The sequence below is a fragment of the Aquarana catesbeiana genome, linkage group LG01, assembly GCF_042186555.1.
Source record: "Aquarana catesbeiana isolate 2022-GZ linkage group LG01, ASM4218655v1, whole genome shotgun sequence".
In the NCBI taxonomy this organism is placed as follows: domain Eukaryota; kingdom Metazoa; phylum Chordata; class Amphibia; order Anura; family Ranidae; genus Aquarana; species Aquarana catesbeiana.
Window position 1 is genome coordinate 688822280 of NC_133324.1, and position 13594 is coordinate 688835873.

Consider the following 13594-nt stretch of genomic DNA (forward strand, 5'->3'; position numbering starts at 1 on the left):
GACCTCAATCCAACTGAAAATCTGTGGTCAGACTTGAAGATTACTGTTCACAAGAACAAACCATCCAACTTGAAGGAGCTGGAGCTGACTTTGGGGGGGGGGGGGGGGGTTGAATAGTTATGCACATTGACTTTTTCTGTTATTTTGTCCTATTTGTTGTTTGCTTCACAATAAAAAAGAATCTTCAAAGTTGTGGGCAAGTTCTGTAAATTAAATGATGCAAATCCTCAAACAATCCATGTTAATTCCAGGTTGTGAGGCAACAAAACACGAAAAATGCCAAGGGGGTGAATACTTTTGCAAGGCACTGTAGTAATATCTGTGACTGTTTTTGATCTAAAAGGGAGATCAAAGCAACTGTACCCTGGTAAAGAAAAACATTACAAAATACTGTTTACAGTTTAATCAACCTGTTCTTGAAACTGAAAAGGGATTTTAGAAAACAGCCATTCTGTGGAGAATATTTTTGTTTATTGTGTCCCCATGCCTGTAGCAAGCTTGAATAAATGCAAAAAAGCTAGCAACCCCATGTGAATATTTCTTCCCCTCAGCATACCAAAGCTGTCAGTGGTGGAGTTGAAACAGTCACTTTACATCTACTGACTTCCAAATCTTTGAATGGTCTAGAACTGCCATTATCAATCAGGGTTTCGCCAGAGGTTGCTAGGGTTTCCTTGAGCCGTGGCTGATTGACCCCCATCTGATGGTGCCTGCATAGTTCTGGGGCCAATACCACTTGGTATACAATTCATCTTTTTAACTGTCTGTAATGGTGACATGCTGGTCGACCATTTGAGGGGGGCATTCCTCCCACTGGCCACCACTGTAAGGCGCATTATTCCCACTGAAATTATTTTGGCAGGGATTTACCAAGATATACCCTTTTTTTCAGGATGCCTTTGGAGTAGAGAGCTGTTTTTAGCGGCACTGTACCGTCGTTTTAGTGGCACTATTCGGCCGCTAGCGGGGCGCTTTTAACCGAAGAAGGATTAAAACCACCGGCAAAGAGCCGCTGCAGCATTTGAGAGACAGGAGAGGCTCTTTACAGGCGCTATGCAGGTGTTATTTTTAGCGCTATAGCGCCTGTAAAGCACCTCTCTGTGAAAGCAGCCTAAGAGTAAACTTTAGGAGCCTGTTCAATGTCATATGGTGTCCCCACCTTGTATGAATGACTTACACATACCTGCAGTAGAGCTATAAGTGCTAAATCATTTCAGCCATCTACTCTACCCACTGTTGCATTTCCAGCACATGCACAAATGAGTAAAGTTTACTTTTAGAAGTAATAGCAGGTTAAGGGCTTGTTCAACCCTGATGTGATGGGATTCCTAATGCAAAACAAGGCAAAATGCTGTGTTTCCAATCAGGTCAGGTCACACCAATGTGCTGCGGTGGTGTACTGTAAAAAGAAGTACAACTTGCAGTCCTTTTTTTTTTTTTTCACCACAGCATATTGCGACATAATCCACTGTATCGCACCACATTGCGGCTAGTAGAACTTGAACACTTTGTGACATTTCAATAACGATAACATAACAAAAGATGCACAGTTTACAGCCTATTTCACTGTCATCACACCGACAGCATAGTTCTAATGCAGCTGCTGGTATGAACCCGCTCTTAAATCTGTAGTAAACGGCATAAAAAAAACATTGGCACCGCACCGGGCAGTTTAGGTCATAATGTGCTAGTATGCATTCCCATACTAGCACATTATGACAGACTTATCTGAAAATGAAGCCATCCAGAGGCGCGCTATCACAACTGAAGGGGCTTCCATCTTCACCCGGTTTTCCTTCCAGGTTTGCGTGCTTCGGCGATATGAATGCCCAAGCCAACCATGATGTTACTCACACATGCGTGTGGGAGTCACTGTTTACGGCAAGGCTTTAGGGGAACGGCACGGTAACGTCACTGGCTGCATCTAAACGGTGCATCTTTAGGTGATATTTACTGTACTTATTATAGGCTTACTCGTAGGTAAAAATCATACAAGGGAGTTTACTCCTACTTTAAGTGGGTACTTTTTTTGTTTTTTTGTTCAGCTGAACAAAAAAGAAAACAAGCGATGTTAGTATAGCGATGTCCCCCGCTGTGCTATTGTATTCTGTCAGCTGCTTGTTTTCCAGGATGCTGTACATACTGGCCGATTGTCCTTCGGTTTTTGTTGAACCGACTGATATTCGTCCTGTGTATACCGGCCTTTACTGTTTGAAGTGTCTTCCTTTTTATCATGTCATATGTTTTTAGGTATCTGTTATTCTTCATAAATGATCTTTAGCAGCTCTGTTGATAGTAAATCCTAGTACACAAAGGCCGAATGTCGGGCGACACTGGCTGACATTTGGGCCATGTGTATGGAAGCCAGTCCCGACAAAAGCGGCCATGCATGCTGGAAAACCAGCGGCCGACCGGCTCCCAATCAGCGCTCTCAGCCAATGGTGATGTCAGATCGCTAGTACAGCAGCTCCGACTGGATCTGTCAGTTTTTATTCGTTCAATCTGCTGGATAAAAACCTGATAGCATGGACTAGGCTTTAGAGTACTAGTAGTGATTGAACATAATACGCTGGTCAAATGTTTTATGCTCTCTTACTGGATTCAGGGTATTCATAAAACCTGAATAATCCTTGAAGAGGGAGTTAGCAGGCAGCAAATTTATTTTAATGTCTACTACTAAGGAGATCAACTACTTTTCTTTTTAAAGCAGAGTTTCACCCTATTTTTGAAATACGGGCCCCAGCGTTGCTGATCACAATTGCATTAATGTCATTAATGGTTTCCGCCATTGCTATGGCAATCTGCAATACGAGTGTGCCACGCTTTGTACACACTGCGCATCGGGAGGTGCATGCTGGGTAGCCCACTCTGTGTGGACTTCAGATGCCCACACTGAAGATGGGAGCTTGCGTGTTACAGAGGGGTGCAGTACATTGGATAACTAAATAACTGAAACTATTACATATACAGCATTTGCCAGATTGCATTAGATAAGCTGCGACTATCACGGGGGTGCTTTTAGAAAAAAAAAAAATGGACTGGAGCTCCGCTTTAACGAGCCTATCCAACTTTACAACTGAAGGGAACATTAGACTGGAGTTTTCTGAGAATAGACTTTTCAGAGATTAAAACTCCTAATAACATGGCTACTGCTGTTCCTGTCCCAGTCCTTGTAGGGTAATTGTTAAGTCAGTAGTCATTGTTTCTGCTAGATATTTACATTTCATTCCTTAAGTGATATGAAAAACTGAAATACCAGAGTATTAACCTCTTCAGCCTTAGAAGAATTTACCCCCTTCCTGACCAGAGCGTTCTTTGCGATTCGGCACTGCGTTGCTTTAACTGACAATTGCCTGGTTGTGCGACATTGTACCCAAACAAAATTGATGTCCTTTTTTTCCCACAAATAGAACTTTCTTTTGGTGGTATTTGATCGCCTCTGCGGTTTTTATTTTTTGCGCTATAAACAAAAAAAGTGACAATTTAGAAAAAAAAAGCAATATTTTTAACTTTTTGCTATAATAAATATCCCCCCAAAATATATAAAAAAAGTTTTTTTCCTCAGTTTAGGCCTATACGTATTCTTCTACATATTTTTGGTAAAAAAAAATCGCAATAAGCGTTTATTGATTGGTTTGCGCAAAAGTTATAGCGTCTACAAAATAGGGGGATAGATTTATGGCATTTTTATTAATAATTTTTTTTTTACTAGTAATGGCGACGATCAGCGATTTTTATCGTGACTGCGACATTATGGCAGACACATCGGACACTTTTGGCACTATTTATACAGCGATCAGTGCGATTTAAAAATGCATTGATTACTGGCAGTGAAGAGGGTTAACCAGGAGGGAGCGCTACAGCGCTTAAGTGTGTCCTAGGGATTCTAACTGTGGGGGAGATGGGCTATGTGTGACACGACACTGATCACCGCTCCCGATTACAAGGAGCTGTGATCAATGTCCTGTCACTAGGCAGAACGGGGAGATGCTTGTTTACATCAGCATTTCCCCGTTCTTCCTCTCCGTGAGATGATCGCGGGTATCCCCGCGCACATCAAGTCCGTGGGACCCGCGGTCGGACTCACAGAGCTCACGGCGGGTGCGCACCTGCTATCTAGACCTCGCAAGATCATGTATATTAACGTGATTTCACGCAGCGGAGCCAACCTGCCGCAGTAAAACTGTGGCAGCTGGTCCGCAACCGGTTAATGAATTTGTATCACTATGTTATTGCTTGTACAGTCCACAGATTGTTTGTTTTTCTTGAACAATCATTCCCTTAGCATGGAGTGTATATGCTAGCATTGCTTAAGAGCCCTTGCACACTGGGGTGGGGGGCGGCGTCGGCGGTAAAACGCCGCTATTATTAGCGGCGTTTTACCGTCGGTATGCGGCCACTAGCGGGGCGGTTTTACCCCCCGCTAGCGGCCGAGAAAGGGTTAAATACCACCGCAAAGCGCCTCTGCAGAGGCGCTTTGCCGGCGGTATAGCCGCGCCGTCCCATTGATTTCAATGGGCGGGAGCGGTATACACAACGCTCCTTCACCGTTTCGAAGATGCTGCTGGCAGGACTTTTTTTACCGTCCTGCCAGCGCATCGCTCCAGTGTGCAAGCCCTCGGTGCTTTCACACTGGAATGAAAGCAGCGGCACTTTCGGGGCGGTTTGCAGGCGCTATTATTAGCGCAATAGCGCCTGCAAACCGCCCCAGTGTGCAAGGGCTCTAAGTGTTCATGATGATGGTTTTGGAGGAGGTCGGCTGTATAATGATCAGGCAACATTTGATTGCGTGGACAGCATTTTCTCCATCGTTGTTTTTTTTCATTGATTCCAACAAGAATGTTAACAATAGTTTTTTTTTTAAATTTTTTTTAATTAAAATGTCATTAAACTGGAATCATCAAAAACTGTTAATACACGCTATATTACATTGTGATCATACTCACCCATCCACTAGAGCATTTGTTTTTTGTAGACTGCAAACATCCTGGTTGATCCTGCTGTTCACTTTCGGTTCTTCCTTGTCTGTGTCCCCGCTGCAGCCTGCAAGCTCTAGAACAGTGGTTCATAAACAGGACCAGGTTGTAGCTCCATGTATGCTTTGACAGCTACTGTCAAGAAAATGGCCACGAATGTGCCGTGCACACTCGATGCCAACCATGGACAGATGGTGCAAGGGGGCAGAGAATTGGGCACAGGTCGGTACACCCATTTTATGGCATGCGCTAGGAGTGGGTGAGAAGGAGCAGTTCCATATCCTTGCCTAGGGCGCTGAATGAGCCTGTCACCAAAACTGAGCCCATGCATCCATAAAGTTACAAATGTGGGTGTATATACAGTGGTAAATGACATTTCCTCTCCCTCCCTTCTGCTCCATGTCCTCATGTTGTTAAACACTATGAAGGCGGGATAGAAGACGGTGATTGATGGAGACTTCACCTTCCGGTTAGTCCTAGCACATACACACCATAGACACCGGCTGGATTTGGGGCATGACACATCCTGTGATTGGCAGAAACTCCTGCAGATCCCTTTACAGTGTGAATACAGTAAAAAAATAAACTAAGCATTTGCTTTGAAATAAAGATTTTGTATAAAGCTTTAAAACACTTTGTTGCTATGAATCATTTATTTTAATTCTATATTTTGAAAGCATTTTTATGTCATGTGATTGGCACAACACCAATTACCGCTGTGCACACACAGATTCATACATCAGAAGAGTACTAGAATCTCCTCCCTCTGTCCTCAGAACTTGCCCCGAGGACAGGAAACATCATGTGACCTCTGAACAGCAATGATTAAATAAGGTGCACAGATGATGTTTTATAGTACATTAAATACAGTGGCATAATCCTTATACATAAATAGAAGGGGTTTTGACAATTTTGATACACACACGCACACATATGACAGTCTAGATTGCTCTGGCTTCCAGGAGCGGCTTGGACCGGGCGTAGAGGAGTCAGGAAGGCCGAAAGTGATCACCGGGGTGGCCGGATCTGTGTTTTTTTTTTTAGAGGCCGTCGTAAACAGGTGTCATTGAGTGTTGCAGGCGGCTGTTGGCAAGCTGGTGATCTCCGGTGGTTGTGCAAGGACAGAGCCAGGCGCACAGTGATCAGGGATGCCAGGAGTATATGCTGGTACTACTGATAGGTGGAGCAAGATGGCTGCTACTCCCGGAGCTAAGCCGGAGCTGCGGTCCGTCCCCCAGGTGGCTGCAGACATAGAGAAGCGCCTCAATGTCTGTCTCGGTGGGCACGCTAACCGTCAGGGGAGCCCTAAGTAATGTGGAAGGTCTGCTGGGGAAGGTAAGCCCAGGATGTGGAGCAGGTTGTCGGGTGCTCTGCACGAACACTGAAAGTTTACGTTTTAGATGTGTGACTTTTTATTATTGTATTTTGTGGAAAACACAAAAACACACTTTGACATTTGCACTATGTATTCAACTTCAACGTATGTAAATCTGCGCGTCGGTACAGTTGAACATGCCGTAAATCCATGGGAATGTGTTTTGTGTATAGTTTACATAGCATTATCTCATTGCACAGCTCAGTCAAATCCAACAACATGTTTTAGAAGTAGGGCTTGTGCTGTAAGTAATGCAGGAACTCTTCTTGCAGAATCATGCCTTGTTTCTTTGGTAATGAGCCATTTTACTTCTTATCAAGTGAGCAGATGTTCTGAAATTTGTGTGAACTTGTTTTTACTGTCTGTGTTTCCTGTTGCTATAAAAAGTATGTGCTTGTTATTTCCAATCCATTCTTTGCTTTGGTTAAAGGAGTACGACCTCTTTTCTGTAGTAGAATCTTGTATCTCGTGAGAATACTGAATTCAGTGGTTTAATTTTAGACAATTGCATTTTCCTAGCAGTACACAGTATATCTGCAGTTTCTGTATTCACCCCCTAGCAAGTTATCGTCATTGAACATTGAATCACAGTGGACTAATTTATTTATTTTTAGACACTGATCAACAGAAATAGGCTTTTTTATGTCAAAATCAGAATAAACTTCTGCCAAGCGATTTAAAGCTTTAAAAAGTTTCATCTGCTTGTATTTGGCCTTCCCCTGTTCCTCCTTCCTAACTCATCAACTTGCTAATTATTTATTTTTTAACATTATAAATAGGGATGCACCGAATGGGTTTTTGGTGCTGAAACCGATACCGAAAATAAATCTTCCTTGATCCCGAAAACCGAAACCGATACCGAAACAGCACCGATATCGAAAGTGACTGTTTTAAAAAAAAAATTATACAGGAGATGGTCAGAGACTGGGGGACATGGTACAGGAGATGGTCAGAGACTGCGGACACGGTACAGGAGATGGTCAGAGACTGGGGACATGGTACAGGAGATGGTCAGAGACTGCGTACATGGTAGAGTAGATGGTCAGAGACTGCGGACATGGTAGGGGAAATGGTCAGAGACTGCGGACATGGTAGAGGAGATGGTCAGAGACTGCAGACATAGTGCAGGAGAGGGTCAGAGACTGCGGACATGATACAAGAGATCAATGCAGCCTCACCAGTGCCCGTCATGCAGCCCCCACGTTTGCCCCTCAGATACAGCCCACATGTGCCCATAAGATGCAGCCTGCCTGTGCCTATGAGATGCAGCTTCACCTGTGCCCGTCATGCAGCCTGCCAGTGCCCGTCATGCAGCTTGCCAGTTCCCGAATCAGAGTGGCGATCTCCGTGTGTCACGGAGCTGCATTTGAATTGCCAGGGTCACAGTAACGATGTCCCGCCTTATGTAATCACATCACACTGATTCAATGTCCCACCAGTGTGCTGTCTGTCACAGGAGGCGGGACATTGTTACTGCGGTCTGTGTAGTTCAGCTCCGTGACACAACGGAGATCGCGGCGGGGAGGAGGAGAAGAGGAGAGGACTGCCGCGTGCTGCGCCGTGCCGTACCTGAAGGACAGTCCCGTAAGGGGCAGCACCAGGGACGGGGCCCCGCCCCCATTTTCGGCGCCGTTATCGGCGAGATTTCCTTTTCGCCATTTTGCTGAAAAGGCCATTTTCAGCTGATATGTTTCGGCGGCTGAAAATTCAGTGCATCACTAATTATAAAACCTTTCTATTATTGCTTACCTTACTTTAGACCAAATGATGTAAACGCTGTGCCTCTGTGCTTCTGTATGCAATGGAGACAGATCATAGCTGGTGAGAGGGGCAAACAGGTTGCTGTGCATAGCTTTATTCAAAATATCAGAGCACCCTGCTTCAGTACTCCTCTCAAGGGTCCTCAGCCCTGATGCAAGCAGTGGGCCGGCTGTTGGAATAAGTTATGCAGATCTCAACATGCCTTAATGGGGGACATCTGTGTGGAGGAGCGGGCATTCCTAGACAGACTACCTTTTCATTAGAGATGCGCATCTTTACTGGTCTCACGATTTCATTTGATTTCAGTTAGATCCTGCAATGCATCACAATGCATCACGATTACTGCCCATGGTCTTCATCAAAAAATGTAAAGGGTAATTCACCTTTTACAGAAAAATCTGTAAAATCTCATTTTAAAACATTCAGTTTTAAAATGAATGTCATTTCTGAACGAAAACCACATACACTGTCTGAAACACAGGACGCCCTCCTCACCCCCTCCTAAATGTGATGAATGAAAATTGAAGTTTTAGATAAGACCTCCATAGAAACCCATGTAATGATTGGGAGAGGCTCCATCACATGTTCTGATTATGAGCTGATCACCTGTCCAGAGCAATGATCCAATCATAACGCTCTATGTATGGCAGATGGTATCAGAGGAATGAGAAGAAATACATGCCCTCCATGTATAGGGCATTTCCTCACCACCTCGCTGGGGGTGACCAGACGATTATCGCTAAAGGCTGCTATAGCCACTAGCAGTAATCACTGTCTTCTCCTGGTGGGGACGGCTTCCCCCGTTCTCCTGCTGGGAGAAGACAATGGTCTGGCAGAACTGTCTGTGTTGATGGGGGAATCGAGCAAATTTCTTTCCTGCAACCTGTGGTAAATTTGCTCCGTGTATGGCCTTAGTGACCCTGGCTTACACATTGAAAGAGGCTTGTCTCTCCCTGATTCTAAACTTTTCACTGTTCACTGATATCCCACAGGCTATTAATTAGTCAGTGAGTTGTCTGTGAGTGACTTTTTCTTCAGAACATCTCCAGATACCAGACATAGATGTCTTGCAGGGCAGAGCCAACCACTCAAATAGGGTTAGTCTAAGGCCTCATGCACACGGGGCATTATAAAAAATGAGCTGCAAAGCTACTACCAACGCCAGGAAAAAGTGACTGTAACAATGTGCCTTTGGTAGTTTTTTGCATTGGCATTAATGCGCGTGGGGTCCCTCCCAAGATCCATACCAGACCCTTATCTGAGCATGCAGCCCGGCAGGTCAGGTAAGAGGGGGGCGAGCGAGCGCTCCCTCTCCTGGACCATACCAGGCCACATGCCCTCAACATGGGGGGTGAGCGCCTCCCCACCCCAAAGCACCTTGTCCCCATGTTGATGGGGACAAGGGCCTCATCCCGACAAACCTGGCCAGTGGTTGTCGGGGTCTGCGGGCGGGGGCTTATCGGAATCTGGAAGCCCCCTTTAACAAAGGGGCCCCCACCCTATGTGAATGAGTATGGGATACATTGTACCCCTACCCGTTCACTTAAAAAAAAAAGTGTAAAGAATGAAAACAGTATACATGTAATTTATTAAGACAGCTCTGGCGTCTCTCTACTGATTTCTTCTCCCTCTGGCAATGTCTTCATCCTCCGGTTCTTCTCCCTCCTCCGCTGATGTCTTTTCCCCCTCTCCAGTTCTTCTCCTCTCTGCGCTGTCTTCTCCCTCTGCCAGGTCTCCTCTCTGCGATGTCTTCTCCCTCTGTTCTTCCTCCAGTGTTCTCTCGACGCAATGCTAGGTCTGCCGTGTGCCATTACCATGTGCCATTACTTATAATGACATGGGGTGGGGCCACCCGATGACATCATCTGGAGGCCCCACCCTCTTCCAAGCAATTCTTCTTTATGGTGCAAGTGTTTTAAATTGCAGGGAATTATTAAATATTTGTGAATGTCACTTTCATATGGTATATAGCAATTTACTCTCTGATATGCACTTCATTCACATTCTTCATTCTGGAAAGCACAGCAAGCTTGCTCTTCTGTTCACTGTAGTTATTAGGAATGAAAGTACACATGGGTCTGAATGCAGATACATTCTAAACTCAGTGCCAGTTATGTAGCTTAACAAAAAAGTTGTCCCCGCTCTACCCTTGGATAAATATGTTTTTGGTGATGATTTCCATCACCCAGAATAAAAATCAAGCAATTTTCACTAGCTGTTTGTATGCAAGGCATTCTGTGAAAAGGCTATACATATTTATAGTTCTTGCCTCCTTTTTAAATTAGAAAAAAATATGCTAAAATGTGGGAAGTGTGCATCATGAGACAGATAGTGGTTGTGCTGCATTCCATGGACAAGCACTGTCTTGTGATTTTAAGAAAGAAGCGTAAAAATGGAATCATGAAATGTTGAAATAGCCATGGCCATTATGTGGAGGAATTTGCTGATGTATCAGGCACCACTTATCTTCCCTTGAGCCATATCATGAATCCAAATGTACGAAGGAGATATGCACTTTCCATTGACCAAAGGGCTGTTTTTATCCAAACTTATTTAATTGAGTCTCGGCACCCTTTTAAACCTTCCTATCCTTTACAGCCAAGGAAGCTGTGATCTTAGACTGGCCATACATGGGTCCGTTTTTTATGCATTCAGCCAGTGGGTTGAAAGAAAAAACTGACCCGATTCTACCATCCACACATTCAGAGTGGATGGTGGAATCCTTCTTGTTGTGTTGTATTCTGGCAGCAGGGAGACTCCCTTACACATATCAAATCTGCAGCCTATTGCCTGCAGCACAGATCAAGCGAAAAGATACTGACTGAGTGGTTGAACAGAAATCAATTGGTTGATCCTCTTCTGTTCAACCACAGTGGCAACATATATCAAAATTTGTCCAATCCCTGCTGAATTGGCCGAGCTTCGATCCATGTATGGCCAGCTTTCGTTTCTGTTTGAACTACAGTAGCCATGGTGCTTGGTGGCTTTAGTTCTGTTTTAACCACTAAGGCTTGATATACACTACAGCTCCTAAACTTGAGTTTAGGCTTCTAAACTCAACTCCATAAAAGCCTACTGTATGTGTCCATGTACACATAGGATTTTAGGATCGTTTACAAGCTGCTGTGGTTAAGGGAGGTTCAACCTCCCTCTCCTGAAAGCGGAAAAATCGCATTCAGGATAGGAACATTTTGACCGCCTCACCGCAAAAAAATGCGGGAAAATTGCAGTAAAATATCGCCGCATTTTGGGTTTTCCAGCGGCTGGCAGTTATCGGAGGCTGAGTGTACATGAAGCCTCACAGAATCCTGTTCCTCCCAAAGTCTGTGACGGTGAAAGTAGAAGCACTAGAATGATGTGCCCACCTCTTTGATACTCTGCTCTCCCCTCCCCTCTTTTCAGCAAGCTTCTTGCACTACGGCACTGACTGGCTGCCAGTGTAATTACTTGGGCACAGAATGGATGAATGGCCCTGGACTCAAGCTGTTCATGTCTAGTGTTGCTCCCTGTACGCATGTAACTACCGGTACTCATGAGTCCTAAATTGACATGAAAGCCAGGCAAGCAGCATCTTCAGAAGGAGAAGATTTAATTTAGACCTGTTTTCCTTAAAAGTGAACCTGTACCATTTGTGGCAAGTAGCCAGTCAAATGCTTGAAAAGAGAAGGGATCTTTTTATTTATTTTTTATACAGGACTTTTTCAGGGCTGAACAGGATTATTTAAGGGTTAGAGAGCACAGAGAAAAAAATGAATAAGAGTAATGGAATAGGGACCTATTGATAAAGTTGTTACTTTGCCCTGAATGGGAAAAGTACAGGTTTACTTTGAAAAAAATAACCTGGGTAAAGGTAGCACCAAATCATGTTATTAATCAGTAAATACCTCTGGACTGTGAAAACAGTGCTCCACTGCAGAGGCCACACTAACAGTATGGAACTATACAAGGACCGTTCTGACTCAAGAATTGCTTTACTGTGCATATTGTCTGTATAACAGTGATTTTCTGTGTTAACCACTTCAGCCCCGGAAGGTTTTACCCCCTTCCTGACCAGAGCACTTTTTGCGATATGGCACGGCGTCGCTTTAACTGTCAATTGCACGGTCGTGCAACGTTGCACCCAAACAAAATTGACGTCTTTTTTTTCCCCACAAATAGAGCTTTCTTTTGGTGGTATTTGATCACCTCTGCGTTTTTTATTTTATGCGCTATAAACAAAAAAGCGACAATTTTGAAAAAACAAAGCAATATTTTTTACTTTTTGCTGTAATATCCCCAAAAAAATATATAAAAAAAACAAATTTCTTGCTCAGTTTAGGCCGATATGTATTCTTCTACATATTTTTGGTAAAAAAAAAAAACGCAATAAGCGTATATTGATTGGTTTGCGCAAAAGTCTACAAAATAGGGGATAGATTTATGGCATTTTTATTATTAATTTTTTTGTATTAGTAATGGCGGCGATCTGCAATTTTTATCGTGACTGCGACATTATGGCGGACACATCGGACACTTTTGACACTATTTTGGGACCTTTGTCATTTATACAGCGATCAGTGCTATAAAAATGCACTGATTACTGTGTAAATGACACTGGCAGGGAAGGGGTTAAACACTAGGGGGCAATCAAAGGGTTAAGTGTGTCCTAGGGAGTGATTCTAACTGGGGGGGATTGCCTCACTAGAACATGGCAGAGATCACTGCTCCCGATGACAGGGAGCAGTAGATCTCTGTCATGTTGCTAAGCAGAACAGGGAAATGCCTTGTTTACATAGGCATCTCCCCGTTCTGCCGCTCCGTGACACGATTGTGGGCCTCCAGCGGACATCGAGTCTGCGGGCACGGGCACGGAGTACGCTCACGTGCACCCACAATGCAGGGATATAAAGGGGACGTACCTGTACTCCCATTTGCCCAGCCGTGCTATTGTGCCGACGTATATAATCGTGCGCTGATCGGTATGTGGTTAAATATATTTAGAGATCACTTGCTTACTCAAAGCTTTTTTTCCCTTTTTCCATACGTTTTTGTAATGAACCTGTCAAGCTGGTAACTAGGTTGCATTATTGTTTTCACAATTACACAATGTGCGATAGTAATAAAACAGTTATTTTATGTTTAATCTGCTCGATGGAATTCTCAAATGTTGAAAACATAGTTATCTATCTATCTATCTATCTATCTATCTATCTATCTATCTATCTATCTATCTATCTATCTATCTATCTATCTTTTTTATTTATATATACATACACATACATAACCTTTTTGAAATTGTTGTTGCAGATTACTGAGCCTTTTTTTTTTTTTTCAGCCAGTAAATTAGAAGACTGCTCGCAATGGAACTTACAAATGATAGCTTTGTCCCAACTATTACTCAACTTGAAGGATTTCTCTCTGAACACAACTCCAATGTTGTTTGGCTGCTCGTGGGTAAGTTTATTGTGTATGCACAGTGGGGAAAATAATTATTTGATCCCCT

At 43.8% G+C, this 13594-nt stretch overlaps 1 protein-coding gene across 1 annotated transcript in view; it reads left to right on the plus strand.

Annotated features, from left to right (window-relative positions):
* BLTP1 (bridge-like lipid transfer protein family member 1) overlaps positions 1–13594 on the plus strand; it is a gene marked incomplete in the record, with an annotated part of 561636 nt that overhangs the window by 50484 nt on the left and 497558 nt on the right. The window contains 1 exon segment of the mRNA XM_073603515.1: positions 13427–13545. Within this exon segment, the coding sequence (XP_073459616.1) occupies positions 13452–13545 (94 nt within the window).